The sequence below is a fragment of the Pollicipes pollicipes genome, unplaced genomic scaffold (genome assembly GCF_011947565.3).
Source record: "Pollicipes pollicipes isolate AB1234 unplaced genomic scaffold, Ppol_2.1 Scaffold_4219;HRSCAF=4965_pilon_pilon_pilon, whole genome shotgun sequence".
In the NCBI taxonomy this organism is placed as follows: Eukaryota; Metazoa; Arthropoda; class Thecostraca; order Pollicipedomorpha; family Pollicipedidae; genus Pollicipes; species Pollicipes pollicipes.
Window position 1 is genome coordinate 9,379,559 of NW_023596448.1, and position 22,146 is coordinate 9,401,704.

The 22,146-nt window shown below is 54.1% G+C and overlaps 2 protein-coding genes across 2 annotated transcripts in view; both read left to right on the forward strand.

The window, feature by feature from the left end:
* The window catches only part of LOC119095780 (semaphorin-1A), a 143,728-nt gene extending 134,119 nt beyond the window's left edge, over nt 1–9,609 (forward strand). Inside the window, exons 14-19 of the mRNA XM_037218636.1 lie at nt 591–730; nt 4,003–4,311; nt 4,945–5,152; nt 6,419–6,549; nt 6,972–7,067; nt 8,966–9,609. Of these exons, the coding sequence (XP_037074531.1) occupies nt 591–730; nt 4,003–4,311; nt 4,945–5,152; nt 6,419–6,549; nt 6,972–7,067; nt 8,966–9,072 (991 nt within the window). The 3' untranslated portion in view covers nt 9,073–9,609. The remainder of the gene's footprint in view (nt 1–590; nt 731–4,002; nt 4,312–4,944; nt 5,153–6,418; nt 6,550–6,971; nt 7,068–8,965) is intronic.
* Nucleotides 9,610–9,860: 251 nt separating this feature from the next.
* The window catches only part of LOC119095781 (uncharacterized), a 51,053-nt gene continuing 38,767 nt past the window's right edge, over nt 9,861–22,146 (forward strand). The window contains exons 1-2 of the mRNA XM_037218637.1: nt 9,861–9,895; nt 10,267–10,385. Coding sequence (XP_037074532.1) covers nt 9,861–9,895; nt 10,267–10,385 — 154 coding nt within the window. The remainder of the gene's footprint in view (nt 9,896–10,266; nt 10,386–22,146) is intronic.

Here is a 22,146-nt window from a genome sequence, read left to right on the forward strand (position 1 = left end):
GTGATGATTTGAGTCGTACCGTGATGAATGCCGTGATGATGTGCATTGTACCGTGATGAGTACCGTGATGATGTGAGTCGTACCGTGATGAATACCGTGATGATGTGCATCGCACCGTGATGAATCCCTGCACAGACGTAAGATATTCGTACATATCTTCGTATATATCCAAACCCATTTCATCCGACTGTTTGTGTGTCGTTCGTCTGTTCCTTCATCCCCTTCAATAGTTTGTCTGTTGCGGCCTTGTCCCCAATACCATCCGATGCTAATGTGGTGCTGCCCTGTTGCCGGACCACCACCGGAAACTGCGATGTTGCCGGATGCCATACTGCCACCGGTCACTGGACACTTTACGGGACGCGGGACATGCTACTGATTGCCCTGTTCGTGCGTCGTTGTCCCGCTTCAAGGGGTGTCCTTTTTAAGGATGCCTGGTGCATAGCTCCGCTTAAACTTCCTCGCGGAACGTTAGCGACCTCAGCTGTTACGTCAGGGATCACCGGCCACAGCCTCGTCCGGATTCGAACCAGGGTCTCCGTCGCGGAGGCCGGCTCCTGCCCCCCGAGCTGACGCGCGCCTTATTCCAGGGACTGCGTGGCCCTGCAGGACCCGTACTGCGCGTGGGACCTGCGCCGCCAGCGCTGCTCCTTTGTGGACCCGCAGCGGTACACGGGGCCGGAGTTCGTGCAGAACGTGCGCGACGGCGCGTCGCGACAGTGCCCCGAAGGTCAGTGGGGCGCAGGCCTCTACAGTACCCCTCCCCCTGTTGGATGGCGAGGCTGGATCTTCACAGCCCCGCCCCATCCCACCTATTGGACAGGGTGGGGGGGGGGGGGGGGACCAGCGAGTCTCCATGACAGAGAACAGCTTGGAAGCTTGGACGTGACCGCCTGACGTTCTGACATCGTCGACTTGCCCGGATGAAGCGGCCTCTGCGCGGACGCGGTCCGCTTCTTCGCCACCCGCGCTGACGGGCAGCGCCGCGTTCTCGCGTCTGGCACCTCGCCGGCGGCGGGCCTGACGCCCGTGACGTCACGGTCCGACGGCGGTGACGTCACTCAATCACGTCTGCGAGCGGCCGAGCGGTGGGCGATCTCATGCAGATCCAATGCCTGTGGAATCGACATTAGCATACAGATTTGTTTGATCTGGGCCGAGGCTGGAGGATGAGCAGTCTCGTGAATGTTGGACTCGCCGGCAGAGCATGACGAGATGAGCTATCTACGGCCTTTGCATAAAATCTTGAGAATGGGGAATTTGTGCGTAGGGCACTTCATTCGCGTATTTGCATTTTGATAGGTCGTTTTGCGGTGAGTGGTTGCCAGGATGGAACGTACTACCGATTGGACGCTGTTTTGAAGGGAAATGGCGACCGCTGGCTAGGTATCTTCCGCCTTATGACTGTGGCGGATGGTCTCGTATTTCTTTCCGCATTTCTGGAAACACCGCTCCACTCCCATTTCTTAACAGCGGGCCAGGTGATTGGTGTAAATCTGCGGAGTGTGTCATTTCCTGGTGTTCTGTATGCTGTTTCGTGAGATAGATTTCGTCCATCGCCGGGCTGGGTGCAGGCAGGGTGACTCGCTATCAGCCATACTGCCGCCACCGGGATGTATGTGGGTCAGCATCGGAAGTTTAGATATAGAACCGCCTGGGGGGGGGGGGGGGAGGGGAGAGGGAAGGAGAAGGGGATGTGGTTCGCAATTCCTTTCCGTGACCCAGATATTGTGTGTGTTTTTACAGGTCTAATGCTATTTCTTAATTTACTAGCCCTGACCCTCACGACCTCCCCTCCATGGACTCTCCAACCGTGATGCTGGTCTCTCCTGATAAACTGTGACCACCGAGGGCCAAAACATGGGAGAGCGTGGAGTCCCACTGGCAAACCGGTCCCACTGCGGCTCAGGGCCACACATCATTTCAGTAGAAGAACCCTCGGCGACATTCTACGAAGCCCGGCCCCCAGGTTATCAGTATGACGATCTGATAATCTGCCGGATAGCCTGTCTGCCCTTCACGCATCTTGAGCTTGATCGTAGAGATTAAATTTTCAATTGATCGCTCTTCAGGTGACCCACCCAGTTTAGAGCGGAGTCGTTGAACAGTCGCCAAACCCAGTTTAGAGCGGAGGCGTTGAACAGTCGCCAAACCCAGTTTAGAGCGGAGGCGTTGAACAGTCGCCAAACCCAGTTTAGAGCAAAGGCATTCAGAGCGGAGGCGTTGAACAGTCGCCAAACCCAGTTTAGAGCAAAGGCATTCAGAGCGGAGGCGTTGAACAGTCGCCAAACCCAGTTTAGAGCGGAGGCGCTGAACAGTCGCCAAACCCAGTTTAGAGCGGAGGCGCTGAACAGTCGCCAAACCCAGTTTAGAGCGGAGGCGCTGAACAGTCGCCAAACCCAGTTTAGAGCGGAGGCGCTGAACAGTCGCCAAACCCAGTTTAGAGCGGAGGCGTTGAACAGTCGCCAAACCCAGTTTAAAGCGGAGGCGTTGAACAGTCGCCAAACCCAGTTTAGAGCGAAGGCATTCAGAGCGGAGGCGTTGAACAGTCGCCAAACCCAGTTTAGAGCGGAGGCATTCAGAGCGGAGGCTTTTAACAGTCGCCAAACCCAGTTTAGAGCAAAGGCATTGGGACGGAGCCATTGAACAGTCGCCGAACCCAGTTTGGAGCGGAGGCATTGGACACTCTCGTCAGGGAGGAAGTGGCCACGGCACACCATCAGATCACTCGTCAGGGACGAAGCGGTCACGGGACATCATGAGGTCACTCGTCAGGGACGGATTGACCACGTGACACCATCGGAGGCGTCACCGCCGCGAAAGTGCACCGCCGACAAAAAAACCATCTATGTTGGAGTGGCACCTGGAGAATATTCCGCACGGACGTTCCAAACGAGCAAGGACAACCGATTGTGCAGTGGCAGATGGGAAGCCAAGCCTAGTTGTTGGTTGGGGAACAGGATTGGAGTAGGGGTGGGGGTTGGTTGAAATAAGTTCACTCTTTGCACGGGGCGTTGTGGATCGCAATGTGTAATGTTAGGATTATTGGATGGAGGTATCCTCCCCCTAGTCACCAGGGCAACCGCGTCCGGTGAGCCGAGTGCACGTGCAGGGCAAAGGGCACCGACACCGATCACATTACAGCTCGGAGCCCGACTGCCGCAGGCGAAGTTCGGCCTGCTGACCTTTGTTTGACCCCCGCGTGCTCCTGTCGAGCTGCGACCCCGGCCCCGGCCCCGGCCCCGCCCCCGCCCCGCCCCCCGCAATGGTGACCTTTGACCGCTTTTGTTCGCTGGTATGACGTCATGGACGGAATCCCCGCAGGTTCGAGAGATGTCCCGTCCATTTGGAGCAGAATTTTGAGTAGTGCTGCATGTGAACGAATCATCGAAAGGTTGAGGCTGGATACATGACGCTAAGAGTGCTACGCTAGGTCTGAGCAGTGATAGTTCTATTAAAAAATCCTTTTGTAGCGTGGGAAGCAAGTTCTGTATTCCAAGCGTTCGTGTCGAGCACATGTGTTCCCGCTTCATATCAGCACAATAACACCTGATGAATGATAGCGATGTGGAAAAATCAATGCAATTATACGAAACGTCTTTGGACTCTTTCCCACTTCGTAGCGTATTTTCATATACTGTGCTTTTGGCGATGTCCATTCGTATGCCATTGCCTTCTGTGGAAGCATTTCCTAGACCAATGTTCGCATGAGCATAAAAACTCATCCCCTGACCTTATATATCTTGCGAGCTATGTCGGACAGACCTTGTTTCCTATCTTTACTATCCAGTAACACAGATCCCCCCCCCCCCATTATATCATATCTTTAGAGCTGCCGAGCATCAGTGGTGCCTCAATACCCAAGCCGCCCGCCGTGTAGCGAAATTGAAACACAGCTGACAATGTTTCATTGGCCGCCAGCCGTTCCCTCACAAATGCCGGCCTTGACCGGCTGGCTGCCACACCGGCGCCGCGGCCTCTGACGCGCCACGTCTGCCGCAGGAGCGACCAAGCGCAGCCGGCTGAGCGTGGAGGACAGGCGCTCCGGGGCGAAGTTCGGCTCCGACCAGCCGCTCTCCTTCCAGTCAGAGCAGGGCAGCCGGCGGCCCGACCGGCCCTCGTCCTCCCATCCCGCTGGCGCCGGACAAGGTCAGCACCGGGCAGAGGTCACCGATGGCACGGCTCAAGGTCGTCACGGATGGGGCACCAAGGTCGAATGGGCCAGAATTCGAAGTAGAAAGGGTTCGAGTGACGAGAGGGTTCAAGGTTCAAACCAGTGTGGGCTATGTTTCAGGGTAGGGGTTCGAGATTAAAGGTCAAATCAGTCAGATGTCCGACTTACGTGTGGTCTGGGGTCAAAATGAGAAAGATCAGAGAGGTTTCGAGACTAATTCCAAACGGGCTTGGATTTCGATGTTTCCTGAAGTCAAGTAGCGGTAAGATTGGAGGCAGAGGCGGTGTCGGAGGTCGGAGGTCGGAGGTCGGAGGGCAGAAGTCGGACTTGTTATGGTGTGATGTGCGGCATGATTCAAAGGCTGGGATTGGTGTGTCCTGTGGCAAAAAAGGTCTGAGTCCCATGCGAGGTATATTCCAAGGAAGGAGGCTCGGGCCAGGCGGTCTAAGATTTATGTCTCAGTGGTGGGACCGGATTGAAGTTAGAACCAGGGAAGACAGAAAGTAGCGGTTACAAGTTGCGGGTGCTCAAGTGTCGGTAGCCACCGTAAATGCTTAACGTCAGGGGCTTGGCAGCCAAAGTCTGAAGTCACTCCCAACGGGAGGGGTGGGAGAAAATAGCCCAGGCGGCAGCTAGCTGAAATAGCGCATTAGCCTGTGGTCGCTTGCACGAATACTGCAACTGTTAGTGCTCTACAAACAACCTCACGACGAAGAGCGTCCGCCCGGTGGCGGCCTCGCTGAGACGCTGTTCCTCGTGCCGCGTGCCAGGTCCTAGCAGTTCGGAGACAGTCTCGGACGAGCTGTTCACGGCCGGCACGCTGGCACTGGCCGTGCTGATCACGGCCATCTCAGCGCTGGTGCTCGGCTTCGTGGTCGGCCACTACTGCGCGCGCCGCTGCCACAAGGACGACGTCAACATGCCGTACGCCGACACCGACTACACCTACTTCGACCAGCGGCAGAATGTCAACACAAGGTGCGACGAGTGGGTGGTGTTTGATCGGGACTGGTGCGGATCTTCACCACATGGTGGGATCGGTGGGTGCTGCCCCACCGATATCAATGACAGAAAGTCACCATTCGGCGAGATGCGAACCTCATGCTGAGATCGGCTTACAAGCGAGCTCACCAGTCAGCATGTGGCGCCGGCGTTAATCTCGACCTCACAACTCAGTGGCAACTTGTATGCGTCAACTGTGAATGCCCAGGTTAGTCTTGAGTTAAGCAATCCTTTCGCTGCCCGGAGAGCAAGGTGTGAATGTGTGCCGGAACGCTACGAAGGCGCCTCGCGCCCGGTTCCATCCCGCAACCGCTCTCAGTCTCCGCACCCCTGAGGCGGTGTCCGGACCGCTGACCGTGTCCGCGCCCCTGAGGCGGTTCTGTCCGGACCGCTGACCGTGTCCGCACCCCTGAGGCGGTCCTGTCCGGACCGCTGACCGTGTCCGCACCCCTGAGGCGGTTCTGTGGCGACTGCTGGCAGTCTCCGCGCCCCTGAGGCGATCCTGTCCTGAGCGCTGGGAGTCTCTGCGCCCCTGAGGCGATCCTGTCCTGACCGCTGGGAGTCTCTGCGCCCCTGAGGCGACCCTGTCCTGACCGCTGGCAGTCTCTGCGCCCCTGAGGCGATCCTGTCCTGAGCGCTGGGAGTCTCTGCGCCCCTGAGGCGACCCTGTCCTGACCGCTGGCAGTCTCTGCGCCCCTGAGGCGATCCTGTCCTGAGCGCTGGGAGTCTCTGCGCCCCTGAGGCGACCCTGTCCTGAGCGCTGGGAGTCTCTGCGCCCCTGAGGCGACCCTGTCCTGACCGCTGGCAGTCTCTGCGCCCCTGAGGCGATCCTGTCCTGAGCGCTGGGAGTCTCTGCGCCCCTGAGACGACCCTGTCCTGAGCGCTGGGAGTCTCTGCGCCCCTGAGGCGACCCTGTCCTGAGCGCTGGGAGTCTCTGCGCCCCTGAGGCGATCCTGTCCTGAGCGCTGGGAGTCTCTGCGCCCCTGAGGCGACCCTGTCCTGACCGCTGGGAGTCTCTGCGCCCCTGAGGCGACCCTGTCCTGACCGCTGGGAGTCTCTGCGCCCCCGAGGCGATCCTGTCCTGACCGCTGGGAGTCTCCGCGCCCCTGAGCCGGCCTTGTCTCGACCGCTGTCAGTCCCCGCGCCCCTGAGACGGTCCTTTCCCGTGCGGCCGCCCCTGGCGCTGAGGCGGTCCGAGTGACCACGAGTGACCGTTCGCCGATGACCTGACCGCTCCGGCAGGCTGGCGCACGACCCCACACTTCTGGGCGAGGAGGTCACCTACTCAGAGCCGGTGCTCATACCCACCAACAGCATGGTCGGCACGCTGAAGAAAAACCAGACGGACGGCACGCTGCCGCTCCAGTACTCAGGTCAGGTCAGGTTAGGTCAGGGCGCCGGCTCGGCCGGGGACTCCGGCGCAGCCCGTGATGGCCTTCGCGGACAGGGTAGCTCGCACTACAGCATGTTACCAACGGTATACCTGCGTGATATTTGTGGAAATGACCACTGCTGAAGAACGCCATGAGATGATGTCTCAGTATTGCCATTTTAATACGCATCATGCGCCTGTGCTTTGTGAACATGAAACAAGTTACTCAGACCCCCAGCCCCCCCAGGCTCCTGCCAAGTACGGTTAGCTTTGTTTTCGTTATTTGGCTAGTGATGGTACAAGCGATTCGGTATCCGTATCGCCATCGAAAGAATTCATCCATTCTCTCTCCCCTGTTGTCCACGTTAGTACGAACCCGGCTGACCCCATCTCACTCCACCTGACCTGAGGTGCCCTCTGCAGACAAGTACGAGGGTTCGATGCTGCCGCTGCGTGGAGACGTGTACGGCACCCACCATCGGCAGCTGCGCGGCCGCCCCCTCCAGCTGGAGGACGCAGGTACGCACGCAGGCTGGAGCTTGTGGTGTGGGGTACCCTGAACCCTGGACTACTGTACATACTCCGGAGAGGCACGATGTGAGGTGCCCTGGACCATGGACTGCGGTACGTACTTCGGAGAAGTACGATATGGGGTACCTTGGACCCTGGACTACTGTACGTACCCCGGAGAGATACGGTGTGGGGTACGTTGAACCGTGGACTACTGTACGTACTCCGGAGAGGTGCGGTGTGGGGTACCTTGGACCCTGGACTACTGTACGTACCCCGGAGAGGTACGGTGTGGGGTACCTTGGACCCTGGACTATTGTACGTACCCCGGAGAGGTACGGTGGATCTCAATGCTTCCGAAGATACATGGCATATTCTACCGGAGAAGACACTACCGGTAGCATGGCCATCTTTGCAGTGTGGATAAGGTGGTCGCCTGCACTCCGCCAGTGACATTTTCTCTCTTGCTTGGCGTATCTGTGGACGCAGAATCGAAGCTCGTCGGTACGCTTTGAATGTATCGATATCTTGGAGCTGGAAATAGTCTTGTTTGTGGACAGATGTCCGATAATAACATCATTTACGTTGGTATGGGCTTCGATTAATGACGTTCCAGCAAGCACTTAAACTCCGACCTCATAAATGCAAAGTCGACCGAACCTGGTTAATTTGAGGAAAACGCGGATGTATCTGCTGCAAATGGCCTGACAGCGGCTGAGTCTTAGCGCCCGAACAGGCGGGCGCCGGAAGGAGGTCAAGGTCACGCCAGCCTCCGTCGCTGGGTGACAGGGTGAGCGGGCGGCGGCGGCGTTCCTCGCCTCCGAGGCGGCGGCGTGAGCATTAAGACCGAGCCCCCGGCGCGGCTGAGCCCCGCGCCGGCGCCTCCGGAGTACCCGACGTCCGTCCCGCCAAATATAGACCCGCGCCCGGTGACTGGTGGCCAAGTTATGGCCGAGTAGCGTGCGGCCCATCCCTGCGCTGAGTGGCGTGCTTGGTGACGGGGTGGCGCTCCCGCTTCGCTGCGCTATTGAATTTCTAACGGGACTATTCTCGGCGACAGCGACTGGTGGTGATTGCAAACGAGCATGCGGACCCATCCTCGTCTGTCCCGTGCCAGTCACGATAACTTGTCGCGTCCGATCACGTGCCACGTGAAGAGGGCCGTGGCGATGACTGAGCGTGCTCTGGCTTGCCACGGGGCGTGATGTTATGGGATGTTGTGAGCGGAAGTGTAGGATTGTGTGCGAGTTGGGGAGAGGAGCTCAAGACGTAGGAAATAATAGTTCGGCCCCCTTCCCCCAACTTCTTGTGCAGCTTTCCTAACTCTCCACATTGTTCATCTTGTTCACGAGAAATAGAGCAATGTAAACCGAATGATATGTGTAAGATATTTGTACACCCTCCGAATGACAAAATAAAAAAACCGAATCCGAGGCAAAAATATGATTTGCTGGTACTTTAAATTGAACGGTTAAGCGCGGAGTCCTGAATCTGCCTGGCCAGATTACACCCTTGGTTAAAGACTTAAGCTGATGCGTTTTTGGTGTGCATATGAGGCAACGACGCAATTCGCTGCTACTGATGACGTCACACGTAGTTACTGCACACGGGATATCAGTGTTATACAGTGCGCTGACGGGACCTGAGCGTGCTGCAATGGCGCCGCCTGGGAAATAATGGGAAAACGCTGCTTCGCCTTGAGCCATCGAGAACCAGAGTCAGCCCCAGCAGGTCCAATGCATTCGAACGTTCCGGGGTCATTATCCTTCACCGTGGGATAACCCGTTCGAGGGTAAATGGCATGCATACGCTGTGTTGTGGGTAATGTGTCGCGATCCCTGATGCTGACTGATAATGCCGCGGTTTGACGTGTGGCATAGCGTGACGCGCCCGTTGTCTTTCCTCAGGGATGGCCGAAGAGCTGCCGTACCGGCGAGACATGACCAGTCGCCACGAGCCGCCGATGAGCGACGGCTACGCCACCACGCGGAGCGTCCGCAGGGTCTACCTGTAGGGGCCGCCCACAGATGGCAGGCGCTTCGAGCCCGGGACTTTGCAAATTTTATAGTGGCTAACGTGTCAGGCCGTGCCTGATGCTGCTGGACTTCTCAGTGGGCTCTGGTGTGCTGCTGCTGATTCGACATGCCACCACACGATGTGGCACGGACTCGGATCCGCGGACCACCTGAGAGGATGCTGAGCTCGCAACACCGGCAGGTTGAGTGCATGCGTCCGTATGTGCAAGTGTGCGTGCGTGCCGTTTTCCTTCTTCATTGATCTCAGAGATGCGGCAGGTTCGCCGACCACGCCGACCACATCACTGTGGAAGTCGGTCCGCGAACGGCCGCGAGGCGACGTGTGTGGCAGCGCCGCCCAGCGGCCGGTTGGACAATTTCAAGTGCCAAGACGCACAACTAGGCGCCGTCGCCGATAGTTTGTCGGTGGATTAGAAGTGGACTGGTCTGTACGCGCTAGAGCGGAGTGTCCGTCTTTGCCCTGCAGTCGACGTTTCGTGTGTCAGCGCTCCCGTCTGCCCGAGCTCCATACACAGATCGAGTATACTATGTACATACGTGGTGGGGGAGGGGGAGGGGCTGGGCGACTCGGCGCGCGCCACCGATTCCGACGCACCCCCCGCCATTCTTGACTCGAGGGAACGATGTCTTAACAGCCCACGGTGGTGACATATCGGGTCGCCTTGGTGTATTATTATGTACATAAGCCGCTGAGCGGATTTTTATGCACTGCTTTTGCGTTCCCTTCGTGAGATGGGAGGCTTGACAATGTTTTCCTGTTCGCGATATGTTGTCGAAGTACAAAGTGGCCTATGGAAACTGGTGACACCGCAATCCTAGTAATTTTTTAATGACGTGTCCGTTTTGTTTTCATTTATTCCTTGCTCAACCCGTTTTCATGCTACATTTCTTGTATACGGTGAGACCTAACTGGCTGCGAGAGCCGACCATTTTGCCAGTTTAGTTTGCTTGTGCAATGTGATTCATTCACCGATCCCTCGCCGATATTACTCAGCCCGACCGAGTTAACTCTCTAGTACAGCCGGGAGCGTGAAGCCGGGTGTCCCCCTGACAAAGCTGCCGTCAGCCTCGCCGTGCTGCCCAGTAGGAGCCCGTCCGACAGGCGGCAGTCTCGAGCGGCCACCGGCACCGTCAGCCTCGCCGTGCTGCCCAGTATGAGCCCAGTCTGGCAGGCGGCAGTCTCGAGCGGCCACCGGCACCGTCAACCTGGCCGTGCTGCCCAGTAGGAGCCCGTCCGACAGGCGGCAGTCTCGAGCGGCCACCGGCGCCGTCAACCTGGCCGTGCTGCCCAGTAGGAGCCCAGTCCGGCAGACCCGCAGTCTCGAGCGGCCACCGGCACGGTCGTCAGCGGTCGTGTTCTGCCGATCCCCCCCCCCCTCCATTTTTCCTCCCTCTGGTACCGTTGGGGATCGAGGGTGTACTCCGCGTGGTCGACCCATGTGGTCCCCTCGCTCAATAACCCTCCGCCCTACCTATACCCTACCCTGGTTAGCTGGGCCTGCCCTCTGCCTGCCTTCGGTCTGCTTCTGCCCGTTCCGGTGCCCATCTCTAATCTGTTTCTGTCGGTCGTGTTGCCCACCTCTAAGGTGATCCCGTCAGCCCTGGTGCCCACCTCTAGGATGGTTCCATCAGTCCTGGTGCCCACCTCTAGGATGGTTCCGTCAGTCCTGGTGCTGACCTCTTCTCGGTGTTGGTGTCTGCCCCTTATTGAACGGTTTCCTGCCTAGCTGCCGTCTCCACCTGCGGTTCTCTGTCTGTGATGACATATACACCGAACCCGCTCCAACAACTCCTTTGGCTCCCAATCAGAGCCTCTCTCACCCCCCATCTACCTTCACCCCGCGGCACCCTTTACTCTCACTCCGCTCACTCCACTCTTCGTCACCGTGCCGGTCAGAGCGTGACAAGTCTTCCAGACCGGCCCCCTCCCTCCGCCGCCGCGTTCCACCGCCCCCCCCCCCCTCCGTGGGTCTAGCGCGTACAGTCGCATCCCTGTGTTTGTCTTGTCGCCTGTGATATTAGCGTTGGTATTGTGGTACCTGTCCATAAGCAGCGTCTCGTGCGGCCGGCGCCGTCGCCTGAGGCGCCACTGCATTCGAATGGTACTTGCCTAGTGATACAATATATACATATATAAATGGGGCATTTTTGGTGAGGTGAGACGGAGCTTCGGCACTTCGAGTGACAGCTTTTGATTGAATCTGGGAAGTCTGCATTTTCTGTATTGTGCGTGGGATTTATGACTCATCTGCGTGCGAGCGGGGTTGTGATCACTACACGAAGTAACAAATTGTATAACGCAAACATCCTAGAAAAAACCTTGTTCCTATGGAGGACGGAGTACATACTAGCTCCAGCAGGTTAGAAATTCGGCAATTCATTATCACATGCCAGCTCCCTTAAAAGTGTCTTTACAATATCAGCATGTGAGGAGTTTGCTGAAGAGGATGACAGGGCCTTTCAAAATGCGTTTTTGAACAACAATTTCCGAAGTGCATGACATGGGTGCCGCTCGTGATCGGCTTATGGCGAATATATGAGAAGAAAAAAAACGTTCTGACGAGTACAATATGTATCCGTCTGGTTCTGTAGTATGATCGCGTTTTGCCAGCACATCATGTTCGGTTAGCTTGTATAGGTTGGAGTGCGCAACTATACGACGCAATTTTTTGTGCGATTTGTTCATGAACGGATCGATGAAATGAAGCTATGGCAGTGGTTCCATGCCCCCAATAATAAGGAAAGAGGACTACCATTTTTATGGTTGATTTTCGGGTAATGTACGGCTCATTGGGACTAACACTCAGATGTGTCACACTAGTCCGCCCTCATCTGACGCCCACATACCACGCGTTGTTTGATGCGCTGCTGTGAGCCCGGATGTGGAAGGCCGATTGGTCCGTGAAATGAACAGGCACGTTCACCGGAGTCTGAGCCTCGAAAATCCACGATCCTGGAATCGGCTCCGAGTTTGGCTGCGCTCGGAAGGCCGTGCCGACTAATGCGGCTGTTTGAAAGCGTCGTTGGAGGGACATGTGTGAGCATGCACAACACACGCAGTGCAAAAAAGCGATGCCGTTGCAATTCTTTCGTATGTTCAGAATTAATACAAAGGCAGGCCCAGCTGAGAGACTAAGTATCACTGACTTTAATAACCACGAATCTCCAAGACTCGAGTGCTGCGGGCATGCCAACCCTCACCACAAACACTACGGCAATAAAGGCTGATGGATTTCCAAGTCATCATCCACCAGAGTATTTCGTTTAAACATGACATTGCGACCCTTTGCTGCAATTTGCGATCATTCGCAGCACCAGTGTTGGGGTGCTGCTGCTGCAGCTGATCCGAGCGGGAGGTCAGCTGACCCGAACGGGAGGTCAACCGAACCTAACGGGGGGTCAGCTAACCTGGGCGGAAGATCAGCTGACCCGAGCGGGAGGTCAGCAGATCCGGGCGGGAGGTCAGCTGATCCGGGCGGAAGGCCAACTGACCTGGCGAGAGATCAGCTAACCCGAGCGGGAGGCCAGCTGTCGTGACGGGTTCCAGTTTCACGCGAAAGCCGTCGAACAAAGCTGAACTGGGCCCACGGGTCGGCGCTCCTAGCCATTGCTTAGCTTGACGGGACTGGGTGTGCGGCGAGGCCCGTGCGTTCGGGAGTGAGCTCGCCGTCACGCTGTAGGCGTGAGGTGAGGTTATCTCCGGTGCGCCTGACATCACGTTACCTTTTAATGCAGACGGACACTTTTGCACATCTGAAATTCCCGTTTTGAATGTTATGACTGCTAGGCGAACAAGTCTGTCACTATGTTTACCTGACAGCTGGCGGTTGGCGATCGCGATCGATACGAGCAATGTGAGACGGGCTCCTGCATACGGCCGGGACATTCGCCAGCCGGGGACCGGCGTGCACGGAAGCGGCTGCGTCCAGACAGGCCGTGACACTGCGGTGGCGAGCGACACACTAACGAGCCCGCTGGTCTGTCCGAGTGGAAACGTCCGTCCAGACAGGCTGTGACACCGCGGTGGCGAACGACACACTAACGAGCCCGCTGGTCTGTCCGAGTGGAAACGTCCGTCCAGACAGGCTGTGACACTGCGGTGGCGAGCGACACACTAACGAGTCCGCTGTTCTGTCCGAGTGGAAACGTCCGTCCAGACAGGCCGTGACACTGCGGTGGCGAGTGAAACACTAACGAGCCCGCTGGTCTGTCCGAATGGAAACGTCCGTCCAGACAGGCTGTGACACTGCGGTGGCGAGCGACACACTAACGAGCCCGCTGGTCTGTCCGAGTGGAAACGTCCGTCCAGACAGGCTGTGACACTGCGGTGGCGAGTGAAACACTAACGAGCCCGCTGGTCTGTTCGAGTGGGACCGGCCATCTGCTTGAATCAGCCTGGACGAACACAAAAAGTTGCCTCATGAGCTCCCGGCACGAGCCGGGAGACTGCGACGCCCAGCACCCGGAGACGGCACCGCGGCAAGGGACGCTATCCCTAGGGCACGCGCCCGCCAAGATCCAAGGGCCACATCCTGCCAGGGAGGGACCCACGTGGAAACAATCAGGGGGAGGGGGGGGGGGGGGCATCAATGCCGGGGCACGACGAAGCCGATAACAACCTTTCCTTTTTCCTACAACCTTCCTTTGCTTTCCTTTCCGTGTCCACGATATCCTTAACCTACTGCGGCGATTCCCCTGGGTAGGGGAGCGTGGGGCTGCCCGCGCCTCTGCCCACGACCAACCAGCTCGTTCCGCACGCACACCCCACCACCCGTCCACGCCAAAGCACCGTGGCACAGTCCGCAGTCACGTGACCCGGCCGGGTACGTGACGGCCGGGTCACGTGACGCGCGGCTGCCGGCGGGAGGTATGTTTATTGTGCGGCGCCGGCGGCCTGGTGACGCGGCGCTAGTTCCCGGCGGGGTCAGAGGTCAGCAGTGCCGAGCAGGACGCCGAGGACTTTGTCCAACCGCGCACGTGCCATGCAGTGTCCACGGAGCCGGCATCGGTGCCGTGGTGACAGTTGCCAGACGGTTGGATCGGGTCCTGCCCGCAGTTCCGCAGCGGGGGTGGAGCGGGCTTCTTGGAATGCAGACCAGGGATGAACTTGGAAGCGTCGGGCGGCGTGCAATGCTTCTGGAGCGCTCGATATGGGACGGCATATTTGTTCTCTGAATGCGCGCTGAGATTTTGCTCTATATTGGACAAGATGGGATAAAGGTTGGAGTTGGAACACGAGACGGATGAGTTTTGGAATCGGTGGGTTGGACGCAAAAATGCACACACATTCCCCAAGCGTACCGTAATCAGTTGGCTGTTAATACAAGGCCTGCTGTCCGTTGAAAGGAGCCACGTCTCGACTTATTCCAAGAGTAGCAACACGTTTGGGATGAAATGAAATCACACAGGGCGGCGATTCGGACAGTTAGTCGGCTGACTGAAAACTGAGAGTTTGGTCGGGAGACTTAAAAGCGTGCTGGGGACATTTGGACCGTAAAACATCGCACCTTTAGAAAGGGATACATTCGAAAACGTACTGGTAACATTGTGTTCATAGCTAGGAAAATGCGTTAGTTCATAGTTACCATCACGTCCCTTTTTAGAGCAATGCGAAACTGTGCCCTTGACTGCATTCAATATCAATTATCAAAAGAATGGAGCTTCCGTAAAGAACAGCGTTCCGTCTTTTCTCATTGAGGAGTAAATTGTTAAATCAAGTAGTATTTTCAACCCATAACGATGCCAAACAGCACAAGTTTTTGTTCTCCTGTGCCTTTCATTGGGTCGTTAACATGCAAACTAAAATACAGTGATACTTAAAGAATCTATGTTGAATACTCGCCTCTCATAATCGTTTATATTGAAACTAAAACTCCGTGCAGTGATAAAAGCATGCATCTTAAATTGCCGGCCACGAAATATGCAGTCAAACTGGTAGAATGTTGTGCCAGCTCTCACATATTCCATCCAGACCTGATTTTCCGCTGGCGTAACCATTTTAAACATTTCGGCTTCTAAAAGAAAATTGCAACGCGACAAAACGACAATTCGTGGAGCGTTGGCAAACACACCGTTCCCATCGTTCAATATCCATAATCTGCCGATTGTGATGCTGCTACCCGATATACATTAGTTAGACCACAGAGAAAGCGAAAACCAACGGTGCATGAAATCTGACACAGCTGGCAATGCATGCAATGGGCTTGCTTTTGCAGCCCAGGCTTGTTCCAGACCCTGTCCAGCCACTGAGCTATGGGTTACGGCATTTTCTCGGAGGGTACACACACAGACGTTTTTACAATGGTCGTTTTTTGCTGCTGAGGCATGAAGTCAGTACAGAATGATAGCCCTTGACCCCACAGGTCACGTTGGATAGGTCAATATGTGTAACTGGCAAGCAAGGTTGATGTTATGCTGTGAATTTGTTTTTGCTGACGCTGGCTTGGACCACGTTTGAACCCAAATCTTGATCGGAACAAAGTTGTGTGGCTGCATGTCTTAAAAGAGTCCCGCTGTGCCTCAGAATGTTATGCTTTTTTCCAATCATGTCCAGCCGTAACTCCTTACTGCTTGAGCTAGTCGTAAAGAATGAACGCTTGTTAAAGCCCCAAACGTGAGATTTCGCGCAACCTGAAAGGCTGCTCGCTCATGGAAACTGGTTAAATTCAGCTTCGTCGAAATGCTCAAACAAGAAAGTACCCATCAGTTCGGGTTCTGTGACTGTTCCTCAGCTCCGTCTTTGCCCCCCCCGTCCCACTTTCCCTCAACAACCCCCCTTTAGAAATGAGATTGGTTGATCCAGCATTGTGGTGACTGATGACGTAGAACCATACCGACGGAACTCGTGTGTAAATTCGTGACGGCGAAACCTGAGGCGGCTACAACATTTCTTCCAAGCTGCTGTTCGGTGTGGTGCTCGGTGTAGTTTCAGCGACGTTTTGAAGCATGGTTATGATAATGCAGGATTTTGTAGGTAGTCGATATTCACTGATCTCCAAAGAATTTGAGCAAGATAACGTGGCAAGCTTTGATCCTTATATAACTTTCCCGTTTTTAACTGGACTTCTTGCGGCTTAAAGCAATGATCTTTGATAGGCATGTTTGAGACATGCCTTATTTGCACCAGTATCGACCGACTTAGATGTTCTTACTATAGTATTCATTAGCTGCCTGTAAAATTAGAAGCTACGGGAAACATAAGTGCAATTATTTACGGCGATCTTCTACAAACGGCCGTCTCCCAAAAGGTAATACGGAAGATACTTAGGTAGGGACTGTTATTCTTGTTCCGTGGTCCATGCGTCCTAAAGCTTGAATAGTCCAGTATGGATAACCTTCCCACCCGTATTGCCGCCTGGCAACGGCAGGACCTGCATATATGTTAGGATATTACCAACATAAAAAACAGAGTTTGATAATTACTTTTGTAGTGGAAAAATTGCCTGGTATCTATAGTTACGCTGGATAGGTAATCATGTATATATATATATATATATATATATATATATATATATATATATATATATATACAGCAGACACTATCACTTAAACCAGCTCCATCCTTTGTCACCACATGAAAAGAGAACCTTCGAATTGAAGATCCGTCTCCCTGCTTCCTGTCTTTGTGGATACACTAGAACGTTTGTATACAGGAAGCAGCTCCGCCCCGCCGGACCAGTTCTGCGCCCTGACCAGCTCGGCATTCCTCCCCGGCGTTCGTGTGGCTCGACACCGGTGGCCTCCACCCGGTGTGGCGGACCCGACTGGACGGATACCAGACGGATAACACATGTAGTGGCCCCTCAGCTGCTTTTCTGAGGTAAATCGCCAGCTCGCTGTTCCCAGTCCGAAGCACTTTTGTCACTTGGAGGAGCTTACACTGCAGTGGTTTGTCTGATGTTTATCCGACAAGCGCTGAAATGTTTTCCTCAACAGGAGAGTTCCCAATAGGCGTTTGACTGTTTCTAATATTCTGGAGGGTTGGCGGACTGCTCGTTTTCTCTATGTGGGTCGTTCTTAGTGGTGGCCATTCTTTTAGAAACTCTGCGTCTGTCTGCATCCTCGAGATGGCGAGACGTCCTTTGCCCCCCACGTTTTTGCGAGCACGCAAAATTGCTTGTCTACCTTTGCATTATTTGAACTGACGACTAGGTCTCTTCTTTGGTGTATGCACCCTGTGGCAGCCAACAAAGGTAACAAAGATATAGATAAATAAGAGATACAGGTAAGAATACATTAATCTAGACATTCTCAGGGCAAACGAAAAGGTTCGCCATCTCTCTCAGCTCACCACATGTGGCAGGCAGTGACAGAGAAGCGACATAACGAAGTCACAGCGAAACCTGAGAGAGGAGGCAACGACGGAACCACTAAACAAACATCTATGAGCCCGGGGGAGTGACCAAACTCCCATTATATCTCGGGGACTATGACCGCCACGAGGGCCTCCCTTGCCGCATTGGAGCCTCCATACTGGGCTGAGAGGCTACACGGTCGTCGGGACCCTCCCCGCCGTTCTTGTGTGTAATCGCTTGAAAAAGACCTCTTGGTGGTGTCGATGATATGCTGTTTGGCAGCTGTCTTTAGCCCCACCATCCCCCCACACCGGTGTTAATCATGGGCTGACCAGAACACCACCCCATAGCGCCCAGACCAAATACCATTCCCTCACACCGGTGTTAATCATGGGCTGACCTGAACACCACCCCATAGAGCCCAGACCAAATACCATCCCCTCACACCGGTGTTAATCATGGGCTGACCAGAACATAGAGCCCAGACCAAATATTATCGTCAAAAGAACGACTCAAATGCGTAGTAAAATGGTTGGGCCCAGAGTTCGGCCCCGCCCAGAGCCTTCGGATTCTCCAGAGTTCGGCCCCGCCCAGGGCCCCCAGATTTCCGGCAATACGAGCTCCGACATTAGGTCAATTCAAGGCCCAGGGCAACCTGAAAATAATTTGTGGACTACATTATAGATTCCCCGAAGGTGGAACTGCAGAAACAACTGGACAAGTCGCATCAGAACGGAGGGTTTGAATTGTTTATCACATCTATGTGCCTGAAACGTATCGTGAAAATGGCACCCGGACAAACTGTGCGATGGTTATGAGCAGTTACGTGTGATCCTGGATGTCGCAGTGGCTGCCACCACATCATCTCTATGAGGCATGATTTGTTGAAATTGCTATTAGTGAAACCTACAACTTGCAGAATCAATGGCCTGAAACTTGTGGCGGCTAAGAGTAGTCATGACCTACGGCTCGCCAGGTCTTCAACGGGATAACCGAATTATACAATGCTAGATTCATACAATTACACAATACTATATATTATACAATTATACAAATAACCGAATAATACAATTATACATGCGCTATCCTAGTGTTTTTGTTGCACGGCAACTTGCGAGTGATTCGTATAATCATAACCGCAGCGCTAAGAGCTCAAGCATTTGTCATCACTCTGGAATGGCATGATGTCAGCAAATCTGCAATGGGACACACTCTGAATGGATTCCATGTTAGCATGAGCGCTCGTGGCTGATCAGTCCAGCTGCGCCCTGGAAACAGGGCAGGCATGATGACATAGCCCCGGCGTCGCCGTAATCTACAGGCCCGGCCTGGCGGCGCTGTGCTGACGACCACCTTTGGACGGGGCCGGCGCCTGGCGCGACTCTGTTTACGCCGGGCCCCGATGGGGCACCGATGTGTTGCCGGGTGCTGACCTGTCGCCGGTCGGCTGTAGCCGGGCCAACGGCCAGCCTCAGTATGCTATGAGTCAAGACGAGTCAGACAGGGAGCAGCCGTGAGTGTGGCTGGACCCGCCGGGTTCCGTGGCACGCTCGTATCCAGATTAGCCGTGAGCACGGCTGGACCCGTCAGCTCCCGTGGCACGCTCGCATCCGGATTAGCCGTGAGCACGGCTGGACCCGCTTGGTTCCGTGGCACGCTCGTATGCGGATTATCCGTGAGCACGGCTGGACCCGGCGGGTCCCGTGGCACGCTCGTATGCGGATTTGGTGCCCTGAGCGGGCACGCTGTGCAGCTGTTCAGTTTACAGCATGAGAGTACATGCGAGAGACGATATAATCGGGCCTGAGACGGATAATTCAGCCTGCTATTATTGTACCTGAATCAACAGCATTAAGAGAGGCGAGGGCTGAGGAAATGGTGCAAGGTGGCTCTACTACTGACGCTGTTGAGTTGCTTGGGCTGCTACCAGAGTAGCATGCCATTAATCCGTTCTTGTGTTTGCCAGTTTTATGTGCTGCCGACTGGGGGAGGGCTCGATACGTTACATTATGATATTTCAGGATTGCTATAGAAGGTGTAAAGTGCATGTGATAGGTTGATATATGTAAATATCTTGCAAGTACATTTGCCTAATTAAGAATACATCAAATTGGCACATATCTAGGACATAAAAACTGCGCATGTAACATCATGTAGCACCGAGGTCGGGCCTCAAGGGTCGAAGGAAACCTAAGGACACCGTAAGGCTCCTTAACTATCATGAGTCACTGGAAAATAGCTAGCGGATCCATAAATCATCAAGGTCACGAACTTGATGCATTCGTTACCGAAAATTCAGTGACAAATATCGTGACATCAGCGACTATATTTCGGGATGAGCACAATTCTGCTGAAAGCAATAACAGCAATCTAGAAGTTAAACAGCATTGACACAAATTAGTGTCAGGGCATGCTGTGTTTCACACGTACATAAGCATACGTTAGGAACACATATTTGGAATGTGCTTTTAGGACTGAATCAGACCCCTGCAACTAGTGCAGACTGGCTAACTGTACATGTAGTGTGGACGAGGTTGCTCAATACAAAACACATAGCCTTCTCAATATGCCAGTTCCAGATGAAAGCCAGCAATCGCTCGAAAAGCGAACGGCTTTAAGTCATTCAACAAAGGGTATACACACCTGACATTAATTAACAACTCGTGCTCACGTCCTAATAGCATGTAGAAACTCTTGCTTAACCGTGGCAGCAAAGCATGAGTGGTTAAGAGCCCTCACGTAATGTGGCAGAAGGCTGTAGTCGACCGGAGCCCGATAACTAAACTGTCGTTTGCCACTATTCCGACGGGCCGTAGGCAGCCTAATGTCGAGCGCTTGGCAGATGCGGCTTCCCGTGGTGTCGTGCTGAACATATTCGCCAGTGCTGGTGGTTGTCCCACGGTGATAATCTTAAGACGAAAGGTTACATTGTGGTACTGTATCAGCCGTCTCACATTATGGACGGGGTTTTGCGATCAAACTTCCGGCGGCCTGACATTACTTTCGTGCAACAATTCAAAATTGATTGAACCTGTATCATATTTGACTATGCGCTGCAAGTACACAGATATGCAGTAACGAACAATGGAGATGACCAAACTCTGTACTATTGTCCCCACATGTTCACTGGGAAGAGTATGCAACATATGAGACAGGGTCACAAGCAGCTCATTGCAGTGTACTTTCATGCTGGCTTTCATGCAATGAGCGTCGAGAAGGTGAGCTGTCGGTCAAAGGTCGGCGCAAGGTTAAGTGCCGTACCGCTATCCTCGATCATATTGTCGCCGAAGCGGATTGAGACGGGCGGCACGTGCCACGTCTTTTGCTGAGTGCCGATGGCGATAAGCTGGGTTTTGCTAGAATTCAGTTGCAAAGGATGTTGCCCAAACCGTACAGTGTGCAGACCGCTCTTTCCATTTTCGCTGTAAGCTTCGTCAGTTCTAGCTTTCTACCAGCTACGATTATTTGCGCATCGCCCGCGCACTGGACAAAATGGACGCCGCCAAAAGAGAGAGATAGCGAAGAGAGAGAGAGAGAGAGAGAGAAAGAGGGAGCATAGAGAGAGAGAGAGAGAGAGAGAGAGAGAGAGAGAGAGAGAGAGAGAGAGAGAGAGAGAGAGAGAGAGAGAGAGAGAGAGAGAGAGAGAGAGAGAGAGAGAGAGAGAGAGAGAGGAGAGAGAGAGAGAGAGAGAGAGAGAGAGAGAGAGAGAGAGAGAGAGAGAGAGAGAGAGAGAGAGAGAGATATATATATATATATATATATATATATATATATATATATATACAATGACGGCGTCCACGTTGTCCAATCCGTGTGTATGTATGTATGTAATGTATGTATACTCCCATGGTGGGGTGGGGACCATTCGCCCGAGGTATGAACAGCACGCCCTGACCTGGCGTGTCACAGATCACATGCGCTCATTGGTTACTGTCGGCGCACAGTTTACTCAGGAGGGTACTATCCAGTCAAGCGCACGCTTTTTCCCACATCAGGTGGCCATTGTGCTTACACTGTTTAGACAATATTGCTGTTGGATCTGCAACATTCTGCCATGTTGTGGACTGTTCCGTGAACTCAGTCCGGGGGAGTTCGCTTTTGATCCAGTGACAAACTTTCATTTGCAATGGAAACAGCAGCGCAGTTTAGTCCCACCTTGCGAAAATAAATCCACCCAATATCAATACAGTGAATGACAACTTCACGAGATCATGACTATGGAAGGAGGGAACAGGGGCACTGCTACAGGTACTAAGCAACTACGAATATGAAAAAAACGTAGATATTTTTTAATCGATGTTAAGCCTTCAGGCTCTTGTGTAGCCCACTTGCGTGCGTCTCTAGAAAGTGACAACTTGGGTATGGTGATTACTCAGAAACGCTTACTCGGTAACATTGAAGGTAACCAGAACTACAAAACAGCCACTTCAAGGCACTGACATAGCCTACCATCGGCTTACGAGGCTTACGTTTTCGACGAAATGGAGTACAAGAAAGCTGGAAAAAGCATAATGCCGTCCAAACCTGGTAGACAAAAACAGTCAAAGTATCGTACTACACACGGACACTCGCTTGCTGACCAAAGACCATTCCAATGACTGAAAACCCAGAAGTGGTCTCGTGGACGCTTTGTGTAAACTAACCTACCGCAAAGTTTGCTTTTTACCCTCGGACTACGAACACGGGCGGTCTTTGAGCGGCTCTGCGTCGCGTCAGAGATCACACCACCCTGCCCTCCGGTGATGACCTTTGACCTTA